Source organism: Rhincodon typus, chromosome 31, assembly GCF_021869965.1.
Source record: "Rhincodon typus isolate 14 chromosome 31, sRhiTyp1.1, whole genome shotgun sequence".
Classification (NCBI taxonomy): Eukaryota; Metazoa; Chordata; class Chondrichthyes; order Orectolobiformes; family Rhincodontidae; genus Rhincodon; species Rhincodon typus.
Genome location: NC_063362.1, coordinates 33,006,903 through 33,025,788, shown reverse-complemented (window position 1 = coordinate 33,025,788; position 18,886 = coordinate 33,006,903). Strand labels below are relative to the sequence as shown.

Below are 18,886 nucleotides of genomic sequence, written 5' to 3'. Positions count from 1 at the left end.
AGACCAGTTACCCCACAATTTTTTAAAAAAAACACACAACAGCTTTTGAAAACAAAGCCGGAATTAACCATTTCGATCATCCTGACCCCTCATTTCTTTGCGAAGGAGATTTTCATTGTATTTGACTGTGTGTGATCTTGTAATTGTGCTGTCAGATCTGCCCCGCTGTTTACCTCGCTGTGTTCCTGCCTTTTACCCAGATCCTCACGGCCTACTTGACTTACATGGTGGAGCTAGGGGAGCTCCTGGGTGGCAAGGAGACCTCCACGCGGGCACAGATGCAGCAGGTGTTGGACTTTGAGGGTGCTCTGGCCAACATCACTGTGCCCCAGGAAGACCGCCGAGATGAAGAACTCATCTACAACAAGATGACTGTGCGAAACCTGCAGGTAAACAGTGTCTGGCTGGGGAGCTGGTCAGTAACCAGTTTCATCTCAAGCCCACTGGGGTAGGTTGTCATAACCTGAGTTCTGCTATTCCTAGATATTAACCGTTTTTTTAAGGTACACACTGGGGCCCAATTTACCTGACTTTTAGACCAAGGTTGACAGACAGACCAGGTTTCTGTACTAAACAAATATTGTTAGTATTTATTCTAAGTAATTAAACAATAGCCACAAGTAAACAGATATGAACCATTGGCTCATAACATTAGTAACTATAGCTCTAATCCCCTGATAAACTGTCCCCCTTTACTCAGACACACACACACAATACACATACACACACGTATACACAACACACACACGCGCGCACGCGCACACACACACGTATACACAACACGCACGCGCACGCACACACGTATACACAACACACACACACACGTATACACAACACACACATACACACACACACATACACAATGCACATACACATATACACAATTTGTACACACACTCTCTCACAGTCTATCAAATAGGTAAAATAAATTATTAGTAATAAAAACTCTGGCAAGTCAGTTCAGTGATCTTTGTTTCCTGATCCCACCAGCTAGTCTTCAGCTAGCCAGACCCTTGGTGTTCAGTTGTCCCTCTCTTTCCGAGTCTCTCTCTCTCTTTCTCTCTCTGACAGCTTCCACTGGTTTCTAAGAGGTACAGAGCATCACGGTCACTCAGAAAATGTTTCCCAATTTATCAATTCAAACATCACAGAAATTGCTGCAGGAAAGATAATTGGTTTTCTTCAAGTTTAAACTGGCTTTTTATTTTCAGCAGAGAACAGGCACCTTCGGCTGGGGAGAGCAACTGCACACTTTTGTGTGTGTCTTTCTCGCTGTCTGTCTGTGTGTGTACAACTTGTTTCCAGTTCCAACCTGCTCTGTTAGCTGAGAACCAATCACTTTCACTTGGAAGCAACTTCTCGCTTCTGATCATCTGCAGATTGCAGGAACCAATGGACACAGAAGACAGAGTTCACAATAGATCCTGCATTTTTTTGCTGTGAAACTATTCAACCATCCTTGTAAAACCCTGCTTTTAAAAGCAAAAGTTTGGGAAATGGCAGGAAAATGGCATCAAGTCATGATGGTCATTTGGAGAGTTGGTGCAGACATGATGGGCTGAATGGCCTTCTCTGTGCCGTAGCACGGAGTAAAGAAATCTTGATTCCCCTCTTTAGGAGACTGGTAAGACCACACCTGGAGTGTTGTGTACATTTCTGGCCCCTTTACCAAAGCAAGGACAGACATGCCATCGAGGGAGTGCAGCAAAAGCTCACAAGACTGATTCCTGGCATAGTGAGATTGTCCAACGGGGAGCTTTTGGGGAGACTGGACCTTTATTCTCTAGAGTTTAGAAGAATCTCATTGAAACTGAGAAAATTCTTACAGGCCTTGACAGGGTAGTTGCAATAAGGATGCTTCACCTAACTGAGGAGCTCTAGAAACAGGAGATAGGGTGGCAGAATAAGGAGCAAGTCATTTAGGATAGAGATGAGGAACTTGCCGGCTCAAAGGGTAGTGAATCTTTAGAATTATTTAATCCCAGTGGAGTGAAGAGGTTCATACATTGAATATCATAGAATCCCTACAGTGTGGAAGCAGGCCATTTGGCACATCAAGTCCACATCAACCCTCTGAAGAGCATCCCACCCAGATTCACTCCCTATCCTATCCCTGTAACCCTGTGTTTCCCATGGCTAATCCACCCCTGGACACTACAGACAATTTAACACGGCCAATCCACCTACCTGGGGTTTAGATGTTTCAGTAAGATGAGGGAAGGTGGTAAAAGAGGGGGAGGTGTGGCATTGTTAGTCAAGGACAGTATTACGGTGGCAGAAAGGACGTTTGATGACAACTCGTCTACTGAGGTAGTATGGGCTGAGGTTAGAACCAGGAAAGGAGAGGTCACCCTGTTGGGAGTTTTCTATAGGCCTCCGAAAAGTTCCAGAGATGTCGAGGAAAAGATTGCAAAGATGATTCTGGATAGGAGCGAAAGTAACAGGGTAGTTGTTATGGGGGACTTTAACTTTCCAAATATTGACTGGAAACGCTATAGTTCGAGTACTTCAGATGGGTCAGTTTTTGTCCAATGTGTGCAGGAGGGTTTCCTGACACAGTATGTAGATAGGCCAACAAGAGGCGAGGCCACATTGGATTTGGTACTGGGTAATGAACCAGGCCAGGTGTTAGATTTGGAGGTAGGAGAGCACTTTGGTGATAGTGACCACAATTCGGTTACGTTTACTTTAGCGATGGAAAGGGATCGGTATATAAAGCAGGGCAAGAGTTATAGCTGGGGGAAAGGCAACTATGAGGCGATGAGGCAAGATTTAGGATGCATAGGATGGAGAAGGAAACTGCAGGGGCTGGGCACAATTGAAATGTGGAGCTTGTTCAAGGAACAGCTACTGCGTGTCCTTGAGAAGTATGTACCTGTCAGGCAGGGAGGAAGTGGTCGAGCGAGGGAACCGTGGTTTACTAAAGAAGTTGAATTTCTTGTCAAGAGGAAGAAGGAGGCTTATGTAGAGATGAGGCGTGAAGGCTCAGTGAGGGCGCTTGAGAGTTACAAGTTAGCCCGGAAGGACCTAAAGAGAGAGCTAAGAAGAGCCAGGAGGGGACATGAGAAGTCTTTAGCAGGTAGGATCAAGGAAAACCCTAAAGCTTTCTATAGGTATGTCAGGAATAAAAGAATGACCAGAGTAAGATTGGGGCCGGTCAAGGACAGTAGTGGGAAGTTGTGCGTGGAGTCCGAAGAGATAGGAGAGGTGCTAAATGAATATTTTTCGTCAGTATTCACACAGGAAAAAGACAATGTAGTCGAGGAGAATACTGAGATACAGTCTATTAAACTAGACGGGATTGAGGTTCATAAGGAGGAGGTGTTAGCAATTCTGGAAAGTGTGAAAATAGATAAGTCCCCTGGGCCGGATGGGATTTATCCTAGGATTCTCTGGGAAGCTAGAGAGGAGATTGCAGAGCCTTTGGCTTTGATCTTTATGTCGTCATTGTCTTCAGGAATAGTGCCAGAAGACTGGAGACTAGCAAATGTTGTCCCCTTGTTCAAGAAGGGGAGTAGAGACAACCCTGGTAATTATAGACCAGTGAGCCTTACTTCGGTTGTGGGTAAAGTGTTGGAAAGGATTATAAGAGATAGGATTTATAATCATCTAGAAAGGAATAATTTGATTAGGGATAGTCAACACGGTTTTGTGAAGGGTAGGTCGTGCCTCACAAACCTTATTGAGTTCTTTGAGAAGGTGACCAAACAGGTGGATGAGGGTAAAGCGGTTGATGTGGTGTATTTGGATTTCAGTAAAGCGTTTGATAAGGTTCCCCATGGTAGGCTATTGCAGAAAATACGGAGGCATGGGATTGAGGGTGATTTAGCAGTTTGGATCAGAAATTGGCTAGCTGTAAGAAGACAGAGGGTGCTGGTTGATGGGAAATGTTCATCCTGGAGTTCAGTTACTAGTGGTGTACCTCAAGGATCTGTTTTGGGGCCACTGCTGTTTGTCATTTTTATAAATGACCTGGATGAGGGCGTAGAAGGATGGGTTAGTAAATTTGCAGATGACACCAAAGTCGGTGGAGTTGTGAATAGTGCAGAAGGATGTTGTAGGTTACAGAGGGACATAGATAAGCTGCAGAGCTGGGCTGAGAGGTGGCAAATGGAGTTTAATGCGGAAAAGTGTGAGGTGATTCACTTTGGAAGGAGTAACAGGAATACAGAGTACTGGGCTAATGGTAAGATTCTTGGTAGTGTGGATGAGCAGAAAGATCTCGGTGTCCATGTGCATAGATCACTTAAAATTGCCACCCAGGTTGATAGCGTTGTTAAGAAGGCGTACAGTATGTTAGGTTTTATTGGTAGAGGGATTGAGTTTCGGAGCCATGAGGTCATGTTGCAGCTGTACAAAACTCTGGTGCGGCCGCACTTGGAGTATTGCGTACAGTTCTGGTCACCGCATTATAGGAAGGATGTGGAAGCATTGGAAAGGGTGCAGAGGAGATTTACCAGGATGTTGCCTGGTATGGAGGGAAGGTCTTATGAGGTAAGGCTGAGGGTTTTGAGGCTGTTTTCGTTAGAGAGAAGAAGGTTAAGAGGTGACTTGATAGAGACATACAAGATGATCAGAGGATTAGATAGGGTGGACAGTGGGAGCCTTTTTCCTCGGATGGTGATGGCTAGCACGAGGGGACATAGCTTTAAATTGAGGGGTGATAGATATAGGACAGATGTCAGAGGTAGGTTCTTTACTCAGAGAGTAGTAAGGGCGTGGAATGCCCTGCCTGCAAAAATAGTAGACTCGCCCACTTTAAGGGCATTTAAATGGTCATTGGATAAACATATGGATGATAATGGAATAGTTTAGGTTAGATGGGCTTCAGATTGGTTTCACAGGTCGGCGCAACATCGAGGGCCGAAGGGCATGTACTGCGCTGTAATTTTCTATGTTCTATGTTCTATGTTCTATGTTCTATGCACATCTTTCGGCTGTGGGAGAGAACTGGAGTACCCAGAGGAAACCCACACAGACACAGGGAGAATGTGCAAACTCCACACAGACAGTCACCTAAGGATAGAATCAAACCCGGATCCCCGGCACTATGAGGTAGTGGTGCTAACCACTGAGCCACCTTGCAACATGTCCAAGATTTGTAGATTTCTTAGTACTAATAACATGAAGGATGTGGGGATAGCACAGAAAATGGCATTGAGCTAGCTGATCAGCCGTGGTCGAGAAGAGAGGAGTCTGGGGGTCAAATGGAATACTTTGTTCCTGTTTCACAGGAGAAAATGCAGAAGGATTTGTGAAGAAGGTGGGAGAGGTTTTAAACATGAAGGAAGACTAGACAGCCTGGACCTCTTTGCTTTAGGGAAAGGAAATTTTGAAGAAAAGTCTTTAAAACTGTGCATGGGTTTGGGGTAGAAGAGATGTGTCCACACTGAGAGGAGACCATCAATCCAAATACGAAGAAATGAGCCCAGTAAGAGATTCAGGAGCACATCATTTATCAAAAATGTGGTTAGAATGTGGAACTGGCTACCATAAGGAGTAGTTGAGACACAGAACATAGATGCATTGAAGTTCATCAGAGAGAAGGGAGTAGAAGGATGTGCTGACTGGGTGAAAAGAAACAGAATTGGAGGAATCAGTCATCAGTATAAACTATTGGAGCTGAATAACCTCGTACACTGGTACAAATTCCAGGTAATACATTCTCATTGTGTCAAGTGATGACCAGGAGGTAGATGATGAACTCAGAATGCCTTGGCCTTTCTTCACCCAGTAATTCCTAAAGACAACCCCCTGGCCTTGGGCTAGACCACAGACCTGACACAGCGTTTCCCCAGTTCCCAACCTATTCAAGTGGCCAGCAGCAGTCTCAACAACAACAACTTTAAAGATTGGTGTGGAAGAAACATGTTCCAATCGATGGGACTTTGGCACCAGTTCTGGGGAAGGAGGGAGCTGTTCTGGTGGGATTGCTTCCAGCCAAATCACGCTGCAACTAGAGTCCTGGCGAATCGCATTCCTAGGGCTGCAGATACGGCTTTAAGTTAAATTGTGGGGATTGGGTTCAGTTGCATGGAAACTTATGGAAAATGTTAAAGTGGGGGAAAGGGATCAGCAGAGGTTATTAAAGTTTCCCGATCAAGTAATAGGACAGAGAGTATGGAAAGGGTCAGAAATCTAACTTTAGGCACAGCAGATAAGGGGACAACTATGAGAAGGGAGTGCAGTCAACACAGGATTGAGGGATGTTGTACTGGAATGCACACAGTGTATGAAACAAGATCAACGAGTTTGTAGGGCAGATTGAATTTGATGGGTACGATGTTGTGGGTATCACAGAGATATGGCTGCAAGGGATCAGGACTGGGAACTAAATATTCAAGGATACACATCCTATCAAAAGGACAAGCAAATGGGCATGGGGGCAGAGTTGCCTTATTAGTAAGAAATGAAATCAAGTCAATATAAAAGAAGTGAAAGAGTTGGAAGGCATAGAGTCTGTGTGGGTAGAGATGAGAAGCCACAAAGGACAAAAGACCCTGTTGGGAGTTATATACAGGCCTCCTAGCAATAGTCAGGTTGTGGGGCAGAATGTAAATCAGGAGATAGAAAAGTCATGTATAAAAGGCACTATTACAATGATCATGGAGGACATCATGGGCTGAGGGAGGTTACAGAGATAAGGAGGGAGTTAGGTTGAGGGACGTTACAGAGATTGGGAGGGGGTATAGGAGCTGAAGGAGGTTAGACATAGGAGGGATGTGGTTGAGGGATGTTACAGAGATAGGGAGGAATGTAGTTTGAGGGAGGTTAGAGAGATGGTGAGGAATGGAGACTGGGAGAAGTTACCGAAACAGAGATGGATATAGGGCTGGGGGAGGTTACAGTGATAAGGAGGGAATAAGGTTGAGTGAGGTTATAGAAATAGGGATGGATGTCGTTTGAGTGAGGTTACAGAGATGGGGAGAGATGGAGACTGGGAGAAATTACAGCGATAGAGAGAGATAGGAATCGGTGGGACAAGAGGTGGGTTTGAAAACAACAGTGAGAATTTTAGAATGGAGGCACTGTCAGGCATTCATACACCAAGCCTATACAGTGCAAGCCCAGTACCAGTGCACAGGTCCTAGTATAACTCAATGCTGCAGTTACCAGTTCGAATTCAGTGTGAAGAGACTTAAACTTGTTCGTCCTTCACTCCATGTGACTACTCCCCAGACGATGTATTAAGAGAGCAGTATGCAGTGGAAGCAAGTGGCAGGTTCAAACTCATCTTCCATTAAATACAGACGGGCACCTTTCAAGGGTCAGCAGTGTCATTAACATCTGTCTGTCCGCACATCTTCTAACACTCTCTAGGGCAGGTGGAATTTGAACCTGGATCCTCTGTGCTAAAGGTGGGGTCACTACCACTGTGTCACATGAACCTTCTTGCCTAAGAGCAATTTGCTAACAGAGAATATCTACACGTTTGGAGTAGGTGTGCATATTCAGGTCTTAAAAACTCCGAGTATACAGCACATTCTCCTTCGTATTTGGAACCTGTCTTAGCCACAGTGGATTCAGAGGCAGTTGCACAGACTATAAGCTTCTTGTTAGCGGTGGGGCTCATACTGTCTTGAGCAGCAGGTTCAGCTGGAGTATTGGCTGTGGCTATGATGTAATCACCTTGCTATAGTGAGATTGTCTAAAGGGATTTGCAATATTGTTCCTCTGAACTGAGCCCTCTCCACTTTCCAGAGAGTGAAAATACTGGCAGACTACAGTGTTATCTAATAGACATCATTGGCCAGATAAAGGTATAACCATTTAGAACTCAAGTACAGGAGTACAGTGAAAAGTGTACAATGTCACCAACACACAGCACCATCTTAACTACAAATTGCCTAGTTACAAATCTTAGTAACTAAAATGGATTAGGTACAAAAATAGAGAAATAAAGTTAAAGTTTGACCCACATATCCTCATTGTAAGTGGAAAGCTCCTTACGATCAGGAAAATTTGCTTCAGATTTACATTGACTTCAGAAACACCGCTCAACATTCAGTAAATCAGTGTGACAATGATCAAAAAAACCACATTCTGATTTTCCCCTTCCCATTTTACCAACAGATGCACAAAAAGGTTAAAGTTCACACTGCTGTGGTCATTTGACCAACAACACTATCTATGATTCCGTTTTATTTAAGTCATAAGAAATTCATTTAGCCTCGTGAAGCTAGTATTTGATTACAATGATCGAGTCTGCACACAGTCAGCGTAAGAGGTATGACATACTGGAAAGTTTTTAGCTGCTTAATCCATCTTGTCTTTCAATCCTTCTGGATCTTATTAAAATAAAGTAACAAATTATTCTCAAAAACAGCAAAACCCTGGATGATGCTTTCTCTCGAGCTTCAGTCTGATCCTCTCAAAGTGAAAGGAACGCATATTTTTCCCTCCCCTATCCTCCACCCCAATCACTTCCGCACATTTTCAACTGAAACATGCCACAGGGTGAAGGTTAGAAAGAATTTGTTTCCAAGTGGAGCATTTTATTTCTTTGGGTTTTGAATCATCCTTTAGCACTGTTCACTAACTAACGAATAAGTATTAATGTCCTGCTAACTCATGGTTCTGATTTCTGAGCCCAATGTTTACATTGTTTACTCATTCTAGAATTTTCTTGTCTTCACTCCGTGGCCTGTTTTCCTGTAGTAAGATTCTCTTTTCTCTTTTTCAGGCGTTAGCCCCTGTTATTGATTGGCTGCCGTTGCTTTCAGCCATCTTCTATCCTGTCGAACTGAATGACTCTGAGCCTGTGGTTGTATACGCGAAGGAATATCTGCAGAAGGTCTCGGACCTTATAAACTCCACCGATAAATGGTCAGAATCCATCTTTTGCTGTCTTTCTGTCAATTTGTCCTCTCGCGTTGGGTGTGTTGTAGAAAATTGACACCATGATTGTATCTCGCTCTTAGTGCCACTGCCCGAGAGGTGCTTGTTTCAGGTCAATGTAAAGGCATTAGATCACCATGATGTGAAAGTCAAGCCTTTGCATTGTTTGCAATTGGGCTCACACTAACAAACGCCATCAAATCTTGAGAATTGCTATCACAAAAAGAATGAAAGTAGGACGTTTATGAAGCATTTGTCACGTCCTTCAGGAAATTCTTTAAAACTTCACCAGCTGTGAATTGCTTCAAAGTGAGGCAAAGTTGGCCACCATTTTGTCTCATTGAGGCTCGCACCAACAGCACCTGGGTTTCATGGGTGAGGTTATGAGGAGAGATTATCACATCAGACCTCTATTCTCTAGAATCTAGAAGGTTATGGGGTGATCTGATTGAAGTCTTCAAGAAATTAATAGGAAAAAGACAGGGTAAATAAAAATAAACTATTTCCACTGGTTGGGGATTCTAGAACTAGGGGACACAGTCTGAGAATTAGGGCCAGACTGTTCAGGAGAGATGTTAGGAAGCACTTCTACACACAAAGGATGGCAGAGGTTTGGAATTGTCTTCCACAAACGATGGTTGATGCTGAATCAGTTGTTAATTTTAATTATGAAGGAGTGGAATTTTTGCTGAGTAAAAGTATTCACGGATATAGGCCAAAGGCAGATGTATGGAGCCAGGCTGCAGTTCAGCCATGACCTTATTGAATGGTGGAACAGGCTGGAGGGGCTGAATGGCCTAGTGCTGTTCCTATGTAGCAGCGAGGTTGAACCATTAGAGGTGCTGGTTAAAGGACTCCCCCACTAGGTTCAGTGTTGCCCTGGTGCCTGGAACCTCCGCTTGTACCATTGCCCCTCAGTTTAATGTCAGATCCAAAGGGGACAGAGAGGTGAGGGGTGGGGGTGGGGTGTAGAGTCATCCTGGTGTTCTGTAGCTGCACCCTTACCCCATCCCCTTTACACACCCCATACCCACTCTTCAACCCCTCCCAAAAACTTGCCAATGGGAGGGCACTTCCTAATATACAGATACCACTCCCGCAAACTCCTCCTCTGGGAATCGGCAGGTCAACTGGAAAATCTCGATTCACCACCTTCAACTGGCCGTTGAGAAGCTTAATCAGCCATTAAGCCTTTGTGGGGCATGGTCTGGGAAGATGACTGGAGGATAGGATAGAGCTCAGGAGCTGTGTGCAGATCTATCTGCAACCTTTCAAGTTGCTGGCAACCTGCATTCTGATGCCAATGGGAGACTGATGCTCGCCATGATGTTGACATGTTCTCCGCTCCCCCCTCCACCGTGTCACCCTGACCGAGTGACCCTATCACTGTGCTCCCAGCTATGTGTTGTTCAGATTTCAGTTTGTGTCAATGAAACATTGAAGTTGTGTGCAATGTTGCTGCTTCCAGCATTCTCAACAACTACATGATATGGAACGTGGTGAAGAAAACTGCCTACAACCTGGATCATCGCTTTCAGGAAGCTGAGGAGAAACTCATCATGGCCATGTCGGGAACAAAAAAGGTGAGTGAGCAACTTTCAAAGTCGGTGAATGACAGGGTGAGCAGACCTGCCTAGCTGCACATTCAGGAGACTGAGAACCGACTTCCTGTAATGTATGAAATTCTTATTGAGCTTGGTACAGGGTAAGTGCTGAGAAGGACATATCTCCTCGGGCTGGGGGCGGGGGCAACATCTCCGGATAACAGGACAGCCGGTTTGAGCTGAGCTGAGGAGAACCTCATTCAAAACGGGCTGTGAACTCGTTATCCCAAAGGTTTACGGATGCTGGAGTATTTTCAAGATGAGAATCTACTTCATTTTTTTCATCCTGGGGATGTGGGCATCTTTGGCAAGACCAATGCTTATTGGCCATCCCTAATTACCCTGACATTTGTTTTTTCGGGTAATGAATGTTGACGGATGTGGGCGTACTGCTTAGAGGGTGGAATTGACAGACTTGCAAACTGGAATGACCAATTACGCTGTTCCAGTACGATTTTTAAAATGAATTATCGACCGAGCACAGTGTAATATCTTATGAAATGGCTTTCCAGTAATGGTCGAATAAGTGACTGTTTAAAATTGTGATAGATCCAAGTCATTCCATATTTGGTTCAATCCAGGAGGCACTTGGATCCGACCCTGCTTTTCTTTATCTTTACCTCCTCATGGGTGAACAGGAATCACGGACCGGGTCAGTGAGCTCAATGAGAGGACATTGACGCTGAAATTTTGACATACGTATCAAGCTGTGGGGTCTGAGCAGTGACAGTCCAGAGATGTTTCAGAATTTGATTGTGCTTTTTATGCCCGGTTTAGGTGTAAACACGAGTGGCAAGAAACGACCTTCTAGTAGAAACTTCCAGGGATTTGTCAGTCCGGCAGCTGTCTAATTAATATAAACCGGTCATAAACCCCTGAAGATCTTCACCAGCGTAAAGGCTTTCCCAGTACTGTTCCATATTAGTTTGTGGTCTGTTTCATAAAATCTTATCCTATTGAAGCTGCATGCTTTATTAGCACAGAATGCTAGTTACATCTTTATGTCAAAGTGATGTAAGGGAACGAAGCCACAGCGATTCCTGTCATTATCTTTTATTCAATACACATGAGAAATGGCAAAATTCTTGAACTCCCTGTATGAATTTTCAACATTAACATGATAAGAGTGACTGAAAATGACCAGATTCCTGAATGTTAGACAATGAGCCTTTGCACAGGTAAAGAACAGAGTGGCGAGGACCTCGAGGTGTCTAAAACCAGCCTGTCTTAAACAGCTGCCTGACTGATAATCTTCTGGAAGTTTCTACTCGGGTGATTTGTTTGCTGTAGCTGATATTTCCGATAGATTTAGGGACTTTTTTTAACCAAGCAGTGACAGAATTCCCACTGATCTGGATTGGCCACATGTAGGGATCTACCAGAGCCATGCTCCATTCTCCACTTGTTCCCTGAGCCAACAACAAGTGCAGGTTGGGATTGAGAGGGGGCACGTTTAATCGGGTGCCTGGTAAAACCCTGCTGCCAGGGCCCAAATGGGGGCATTAGCCAGAAGAGGTTGGGGATAGGAGGAGGAAGTGGTTGCAGCAGGCTTTGGGAAAGGATAAGGTGGGTTACAAAAAGTGTGAGGTGGAGAGAGGGAGGCTGCAAATGTAGTGGGATGGAGGGTTATGGAGGCTGCAAAGCAATGAGAACAGTTATAAACCTGTCAAAAAAAAAAAGGTTGTTTAGCTAACTGGGATCCAAGATCATTAATTCCTTGAAAATTAATGTGGAGTGTCTAGTTTTAGGACTGCGTAAACTCAGGAGTCACTATATGTATAGTGTGTCAATTGTTAAATTTAAATCTGAGTGTGAAATCTGAGATGCAGTAAATAGGATTGTAACTGCCTCATTAAGTTATTCCAGCTTTGTTACGGTATGTGGGTAGTGCATTAGCTGTGACTCTGCCAGTGGGTGGAAGCCATGTTTAGGGTAATGGATTTTCTTGTGTAGAAGTGCATCAGATATTTTGGAAAAAGACTCCTGTTAACCTAATGTCTATTATCTTGAACCAATTTAAAAGCTATGATTTCTAGGAAATTAATGCCTTCCTTGTATTTTGACTTTAAGGTTAAAGAGGAGCAGATAATTATTGAGGGGAGTGATGAATCCTACTAATTGTTGTGTGAGGCTCCAAATATGTGCCAATATAAATACAAAAGACGTCACCATGTGACATCATCGCTTTGTAAGAATGAAAAAGTAGCCCCTAAAATTTGAAAAGCAGCCCTCAATAAAAAAAATCTGAGTCTAGCTGTCAATAGAGACAAATTATTTTCACCCCTGTTCTTGTCATATTGTCTCTACCTCTCAGTCAAAAACTCTGGGTTCAAGTTCCCCTCTTCCAGGACTTGATGACCGAGGAAGGTATGTTCAGATTATGGCCAAACAGGAAGATTATCAATCTCTGATCCTTCCTACACACAACACAGCGGCAGGTTTAAGAGTGGGAGAAGTTTCTAGTCACCCACGTGATGGAAGGAACAGTGGAGCCTCTACCATGACTATCCATAGCTCTGTGCATGTAACAGTGCATGTTGCACTACACCCACGTGATCTGTGTCATACCACCACATGGAGTCCATCTTGAGAAACCGAGCTTACACCAGTTTTTTTAGAACTTCATTCAGGTGTCACTGGCTAAGCCAACTGTTGGTACGCATCCCTAGATGCCACTGAGAAGGTGATGTATTTCAACCACTGTAGTCCTAGGGGTGTAGGTACAGTGCTGTAGGAAATTCCAGGATTTTGACCCAGCAACACTGAAGGAAAATACATATTTCCAAGTCAGGACGGTGAGTGGCTTGGAGGGGAACCTGCAGGCGATGGTGTTCCCGTGTATCTGCTGCCCCTGTCCTTCTAGATAGAAAAGGGTTGTGAGTTTGGAAGATGCTGTTGGAGGAACAGTAATGAGTGACTGCACAGAAGAACAGTATTTAAGACAAGTCCACATTTTGCTGAAAGCTTTATTTCACTTAGTCCCACTCCATACAGTTAACCCCCAATGGTTACTGGCACCCTGTATTTATAATGTATTCTAACCCAATATCCATTAATCTATCCCTTGCCTTTACCCTCATTCCGTAATGCTCAGTAATTAGAGTCATACAACATGGAAACAGACACTTCGGTCCAACCAGTCCATGCTGACCACGTTCCCAAAATAAACTAGTCTCGCCTGCCTGCTCCTGGCCCATATCCCTCCAAACCTTTCCTATTCATGAACTTATCCAAATGTCTGTTAAATTTTATAACTGTTACCCCCATCCCCACCCCTTCCCCTGGCAGTTCATTCCTCACACGAACCACCCTCTATGTAAAAATTTGCCCTTTGTGTCTTTTTTAAATCTTTCTCCTTTCACCTTAAAAATATGCTCCCTACTTTTGAACCCCCACACCTCCCCTGTGAAAAGATCCTTGCTATTCACCTTATCTATGCCTCTAATGATTTTATAAGCTTCTGTAAGGGCGCACTCCCATTCTTCCAGGCGCAAGCCCAGCAGCGGCCACCGCTTCTGGTGGTGCTGTTGAGCTGCCAGTCCTCTGATTGGTTGGATGCTGTTGGGAGCAAGGAGCTGGCTTTAATAGGAATGGCCGTTATTAATGGTTTGCCACTGATCGGATGCGGCATGAGCTCCTGGATTTAGGTTGAGAAGCTGGCGTCGTGGTAATGTTGCATGATGGTGCTCTATGGGCATGGGTTCAAATACCACCGCAGCCACTGACGGAATTCGAATGCAATGAAAGGTAGCCCTGGTAATGGGTGACCATGACGACTATCATGGTTGTAAAATCCAATTGGTTTCGGTTCACTCATCTCCTCTCGGGAAGGAAAGCTGTCATCCTTGTCCATCTGGCCTGCGTGTGACTCCAGACCCACAGACATGTGGTTGACTCTGAAGTTGTACAATAGTTCAAGAGCAATTGGAGATGCTGGCCAGCAACAGCCATGTCCCATGTAAGAATAAAGAAGAGCGAAAGTCCCACTGGTGATCAGGACAAGGTTGTGATCAATCCCCATCTGTCAGACCTTTCAGTGAGGCTCCCAAAACTGGCACTTAATATCAGCTAACATTTCAGATCAATGACTTTTCAAATTCAAATTCTGTATTTTTGTACCTAATATGTTCAGCAGATGAAGGGTTAATGCAACCTGCCTGTACAGTTGCAATAAGCAATTGGAAGTAATTTGCAGGCCGTATCAGACGGTTAATTGCAGAGAGCAAGACTCAGCCTTAACTCGAAAGCAACAGTGAAATAACATGCGGTAATCATTTGGATAAGGAGCCTGAAATCACAGGAAACAGCCTCTCCTACTATCAGATCCTGCTGACGTGATGATCTCTGCCCTTTGGATTAAAGACACATGGATACCGTTTGTGTAACAGCACAGGGTCAGGAAGCTGAGGCAGCCTGACATGTGGCATTCACTTTGTGTTCATTCTCCTAAATAATCATTTGGAACTGCCTGTCACCAGCCAACACTGCTTCATAAAAATCTGATCAAACGAGTATGCGGTTTTTAACAAAAGAAAAATCTTGTTTACTGAGCTTCAGCAAGACATACACCTCTTTAGATGCTCGTTGCTTCTACAGTGACATGTGTGCAACTTTTTGACTCCAGCTCCTGTAATCCTTGCCAACATTGGAATGAGCGGAGGGAGTGACTGAGCAAAGACAGTCGAATTATTGTGAAAGATGCACTATTTATCCTATCAGGCTCTGAATGGTTCATGCTATCTTATCTCCCTCACTCAATTACAAGCCCTGATTTTCCTGACACCAGTGTTGTTCCAAGTGATCTCCTTCAGGCCAGCAGTTGCAATGTGGTTGATCTGTGCAAAATTAAAATAATTCTTACAAGTCCGTACAGTAGAGTGAGATTCTCTCCATGATTACGAACGACATGTGGTGAGACCACATATGGAGCACTGTGTACTGCTTCGGTCAGCCTAATTTATAAAAAAGAATGTGACTGTATTAGAAATAATTCGAAGAAGATTCACTGGACTGATTCCTGTGATAAAGGGCTCAGAGTTTGTGAGGAAAGGTTGGAGAGACTGGGCCGGTACCCATTGCAGTTTAGAAGAAAAGAAGTAACCTTATTGAAACAGATACAATCCTGAGGGGACTGGATCTGATTGATACTGGGAGGATGTTCCTTTTGTAGACCAGAACTAGGGACATGGTTTAAATAGAAGAGGTCTTGCTTTTAAGACAGAGAGGAGGAAAAGGTTTTTTTCTTCCTGAGTCTGTGGAATCCTCTATCCCAGAAAATTGGTTGTATATATGACAATAAAGAACGTTATCTTAAGATTACAAAGGGATCTTGATAAATTGAGCCAATGGGCCAAGGAGTGGTGGATAGAGTTTAATTTAGATAAATACGAGGTGTTGCACTTTGGCAAAATGAACAAGGGTAGGACTTATACAGTTAATAGTAGGGCCCTGAGTAGTGTTATTGAACGTAGACCTAGGGGTTCAGGTACATGGTTCCTTGAAAGTTGCATCACAAGATGTTTAGCATTGCTTCCCTTCGTTGCCCAGACTTCATTGAGTCTAGGAGTTGGGATGTTATGTTGTGGTTGTACAGGATGTTGGTGAGGCCACTTTTTTTGGAGTACTGTGTGCAGTTCTGGCCCTGCTATAGGAAAGATATTATTAAATTGGAGAGGGTTCAAAAACATTTACCAGGATGTTGCCGGGACCAGAGGATTTGAGTTACAAGGAGAGGCTGGATAGGCTGAAACTTTTTTCACTAGAGCATAGAAGGTTGAGGGGTGACCTTATAGAGGTTTATAAAATCATGACAGACATAGACAAGGTGAATGGCAAGGGTCTTTTCCCTAGGGTGGGGGATTTCAAAACTAGGGGGCATATTTTTAAGGTGAGAGGAGAAAAATTTAAAAAGGACCTGAGGGGCAATATTTTCACACAGAGCGTAGTTCGTATGTGGAATGAACTGTTAGAGGAAGTAGTAGATTGCCAGTATAGTTACAACATTTTAATAGATATTTGGACAAGTACATGAATATGAAACGTTCAGAGGGATATGGGCCAAATGCAGGTAAATGGGACTAGTTTAGTTTGGGGAAACTTGGTCAGCATGGACCGAAGTTTGTGCTCTATGAGCTGTGAGACCTGGGTCATTGACTGTCTTCAAGATTGTGGGAGACAAGGGAGTCCGGGCTTATGGGGAACAAACGGGGAAGTGGGAATGAGACCACAGCAAGATCGGCTATGACCTTATCGAACGGCAGAGCAGGATCAAAGGGCAGAATGACCTCCTGCTCCTAAGTCCCATGTACTAATGCAATTACAGGAAGTGGAAGGCCAGCTATAACACAGTAAATAATAAGCCCCATCTCAGTTAGAAGGAAGGAGGACACTGTTTCTGTTATGGCTGCACATTTCTTAGAGACAAGGATGAATGTATTCACTTTACCCAGCAACTTTGGATTAATATATTCCACGAACCATTAATTCTGAGATTGACTGCAGACTCACTAAATGTTTAACGGTTTCAGTGAGAACAAGATCTCTGTTGCTAATTTTGAGAAAAATAATGTTGTGATGTTGGATTTGAGAGCACTGTGAACAAAGAGCATGGAATCCCTACAGTCCAGATAAAGGCCATTCAACCCGTCGAATCTGCTCCAACCCTCTGAAGGGTATCCACCCAGACCCACTCCCCTACCCTATTGTCGTAACCCTGCATTTCCTATGGCTAATCCACCTAGTCTGCACATCCCTGGACAATTTCCCATGGCCAATCCACCTAACCTGCACATCTTTGGACTGTGGGAGGAAACCGGAACACCCGGAGGAAACCCACATAGACACAGGGAGAATGTGCAAACTCCACACAGACAGTCACCCGAGGGTGGGATAGAATCCGGGTCCCTGGAGCTGTGAGGCATCAGTGCTAACCACTGAGCCACTGTGCCACCCAGCATAATGCCTGCCTCTTGATAATTCTCAAAACTATTGTCAAATTCAAAGTCAGTGTTTTGTTGGGGTCAATGGTGAACCTAGCAGCTGATGGGTCTGTACTGTGTGAATGGAACCAATTGCCAGCAGTGACCCTGGGTATGACTGGCAGGTCACAATGACCATTACTTAGCTAGTCCTTTGCCCTTTTAGAGAAAGGAATTTGTGTTCCCAACACAAGAGACGGGCACCGCCATTGGATATGGCTACCATGATCTATCTGCATCAGAGCCGTGACCTCACGCTAGCTCGTGATGGTAATTGAAACCCCTTCAAGTAAAGTATTTATCATTTAGACCATAAGGAATAGCAACCAGAGTAGGCCATTTGGCCCCTCAAGCCTGCTGTACCATTCAGTAGCATCATGGCCAATCAGACATTCCTCATGTCCTTTCCCCATAACCCTCGATTCCCTGACTGATCGAGATTCTGTTTATCCAAGACTTAAGTATACACAAGCACTCTGCCCTGCAGCTCTCTGTGGCAACTCACAACTTCTGACAGAAGAAATTCCTCCTCATGTCAGCCTTAAATTTAAAGTAAGTGGTGTAACATTTGAAATACGCAATGGCTTTCTGCTGTCCACACTGACTGAAGTAGCTTTGTGTGGAATATATTGTGACGCCCAAATTGGATTAAACTTTCACATTTTAAAACAATATTTTGTAACTTTAAAGGTGTAAGAGAGAATATTGATGTAACTTTCCTTCTTTAACACCAAATGGGTCAGAGGCCCTTTGCTTTACATTTTCTTCCTAGAACCATTGCTGAGACTTGTTTTCTGTAGTTTTTTTTTGTAGTGACTTCGTAACAGTGCGTTCTGCGACGCTGCAGTTTGCTGTGGGATATAAGTTTTAAAGCAACACCCTCTGCATGCACAGTGCTCCACCTAGTGGTCATATTGGCTGAGGTGCCCCCTTGAGATAAAATCCAACCATGTCTCTTAATCTCCCACGGATTCATCTATGCCAGCAGGCCATTCAGCCCAAAGTATCCATGCTGGTCTTTATGCTTCACATGATCTTCATTCCATTGTTTTTCCATCAGTGTATCTCTGTCATCCTTCCTCGTTTACTTATTTAACTTCACCGTCTGTACCACCTGTCCTCCCTTTTGTTTTTGCTTAATTCAAAGGAAACATGGGAGCAAAGTATTTTGGATGCTGGAGTTCCGAAATAAAATCAGAACGTGGGCCGGAGAACCTCAGCAGGTCTGGCAGCATCTGTAGAGAAACATTCAGAGTTAATGTTTCCAGTCAAACATGACTGTCCTTCAGAAAACCTATAGGAGACAGGGTGTGAAGGGCATGTGGTCAAGTTCTGAAGAAGAGTTGTAGAACCCCTAAAGTGTGGGAGAAGGCCATTTGGCCCTACAAGTCTGCACTGACCTTCCAAAGAGCAGTCCACCCAGGCCTAGACCCAGATCCCATCCCTTTGAACCCATCCCATCCCTGG

At 44.1% G+C, this 18,886-nt stretch overlaps 1 protein-coding gene across 1 annotated transcript in view; it reads left to right on the top strand.

Annotated features, from left to right (window-relative positions):
- The window catches only part of LOC109921208 (endothelin-converting enzyme 1-like), a 126,062-nt gene that overhangs the window by 70,175 nt on the left and 37,001 nt on the right, over positions 1 to 18,886 (top strand). Inside the window, exons 7-10 of the mRNA XM_048614906.1 lie at positions 201 to 389; positions 8,684 to 8,826; positions 10,307 to 10,421; positions 14,727 to 14,776. Coding sequence (XP_048470863.1) covers positions 201 to 389; positions 8,684 to 8,826; positions 10,307 to 10,421; positions 14,727 to 14,776 — 497 coding nt within the window. The remainder of the gene's footprint in view (positions 1 to 200; positions 390 to 8,683; positions 8,827 to 10,306; positions 10,422 to 14,726; positions 14,777 to 18,886) is intronic.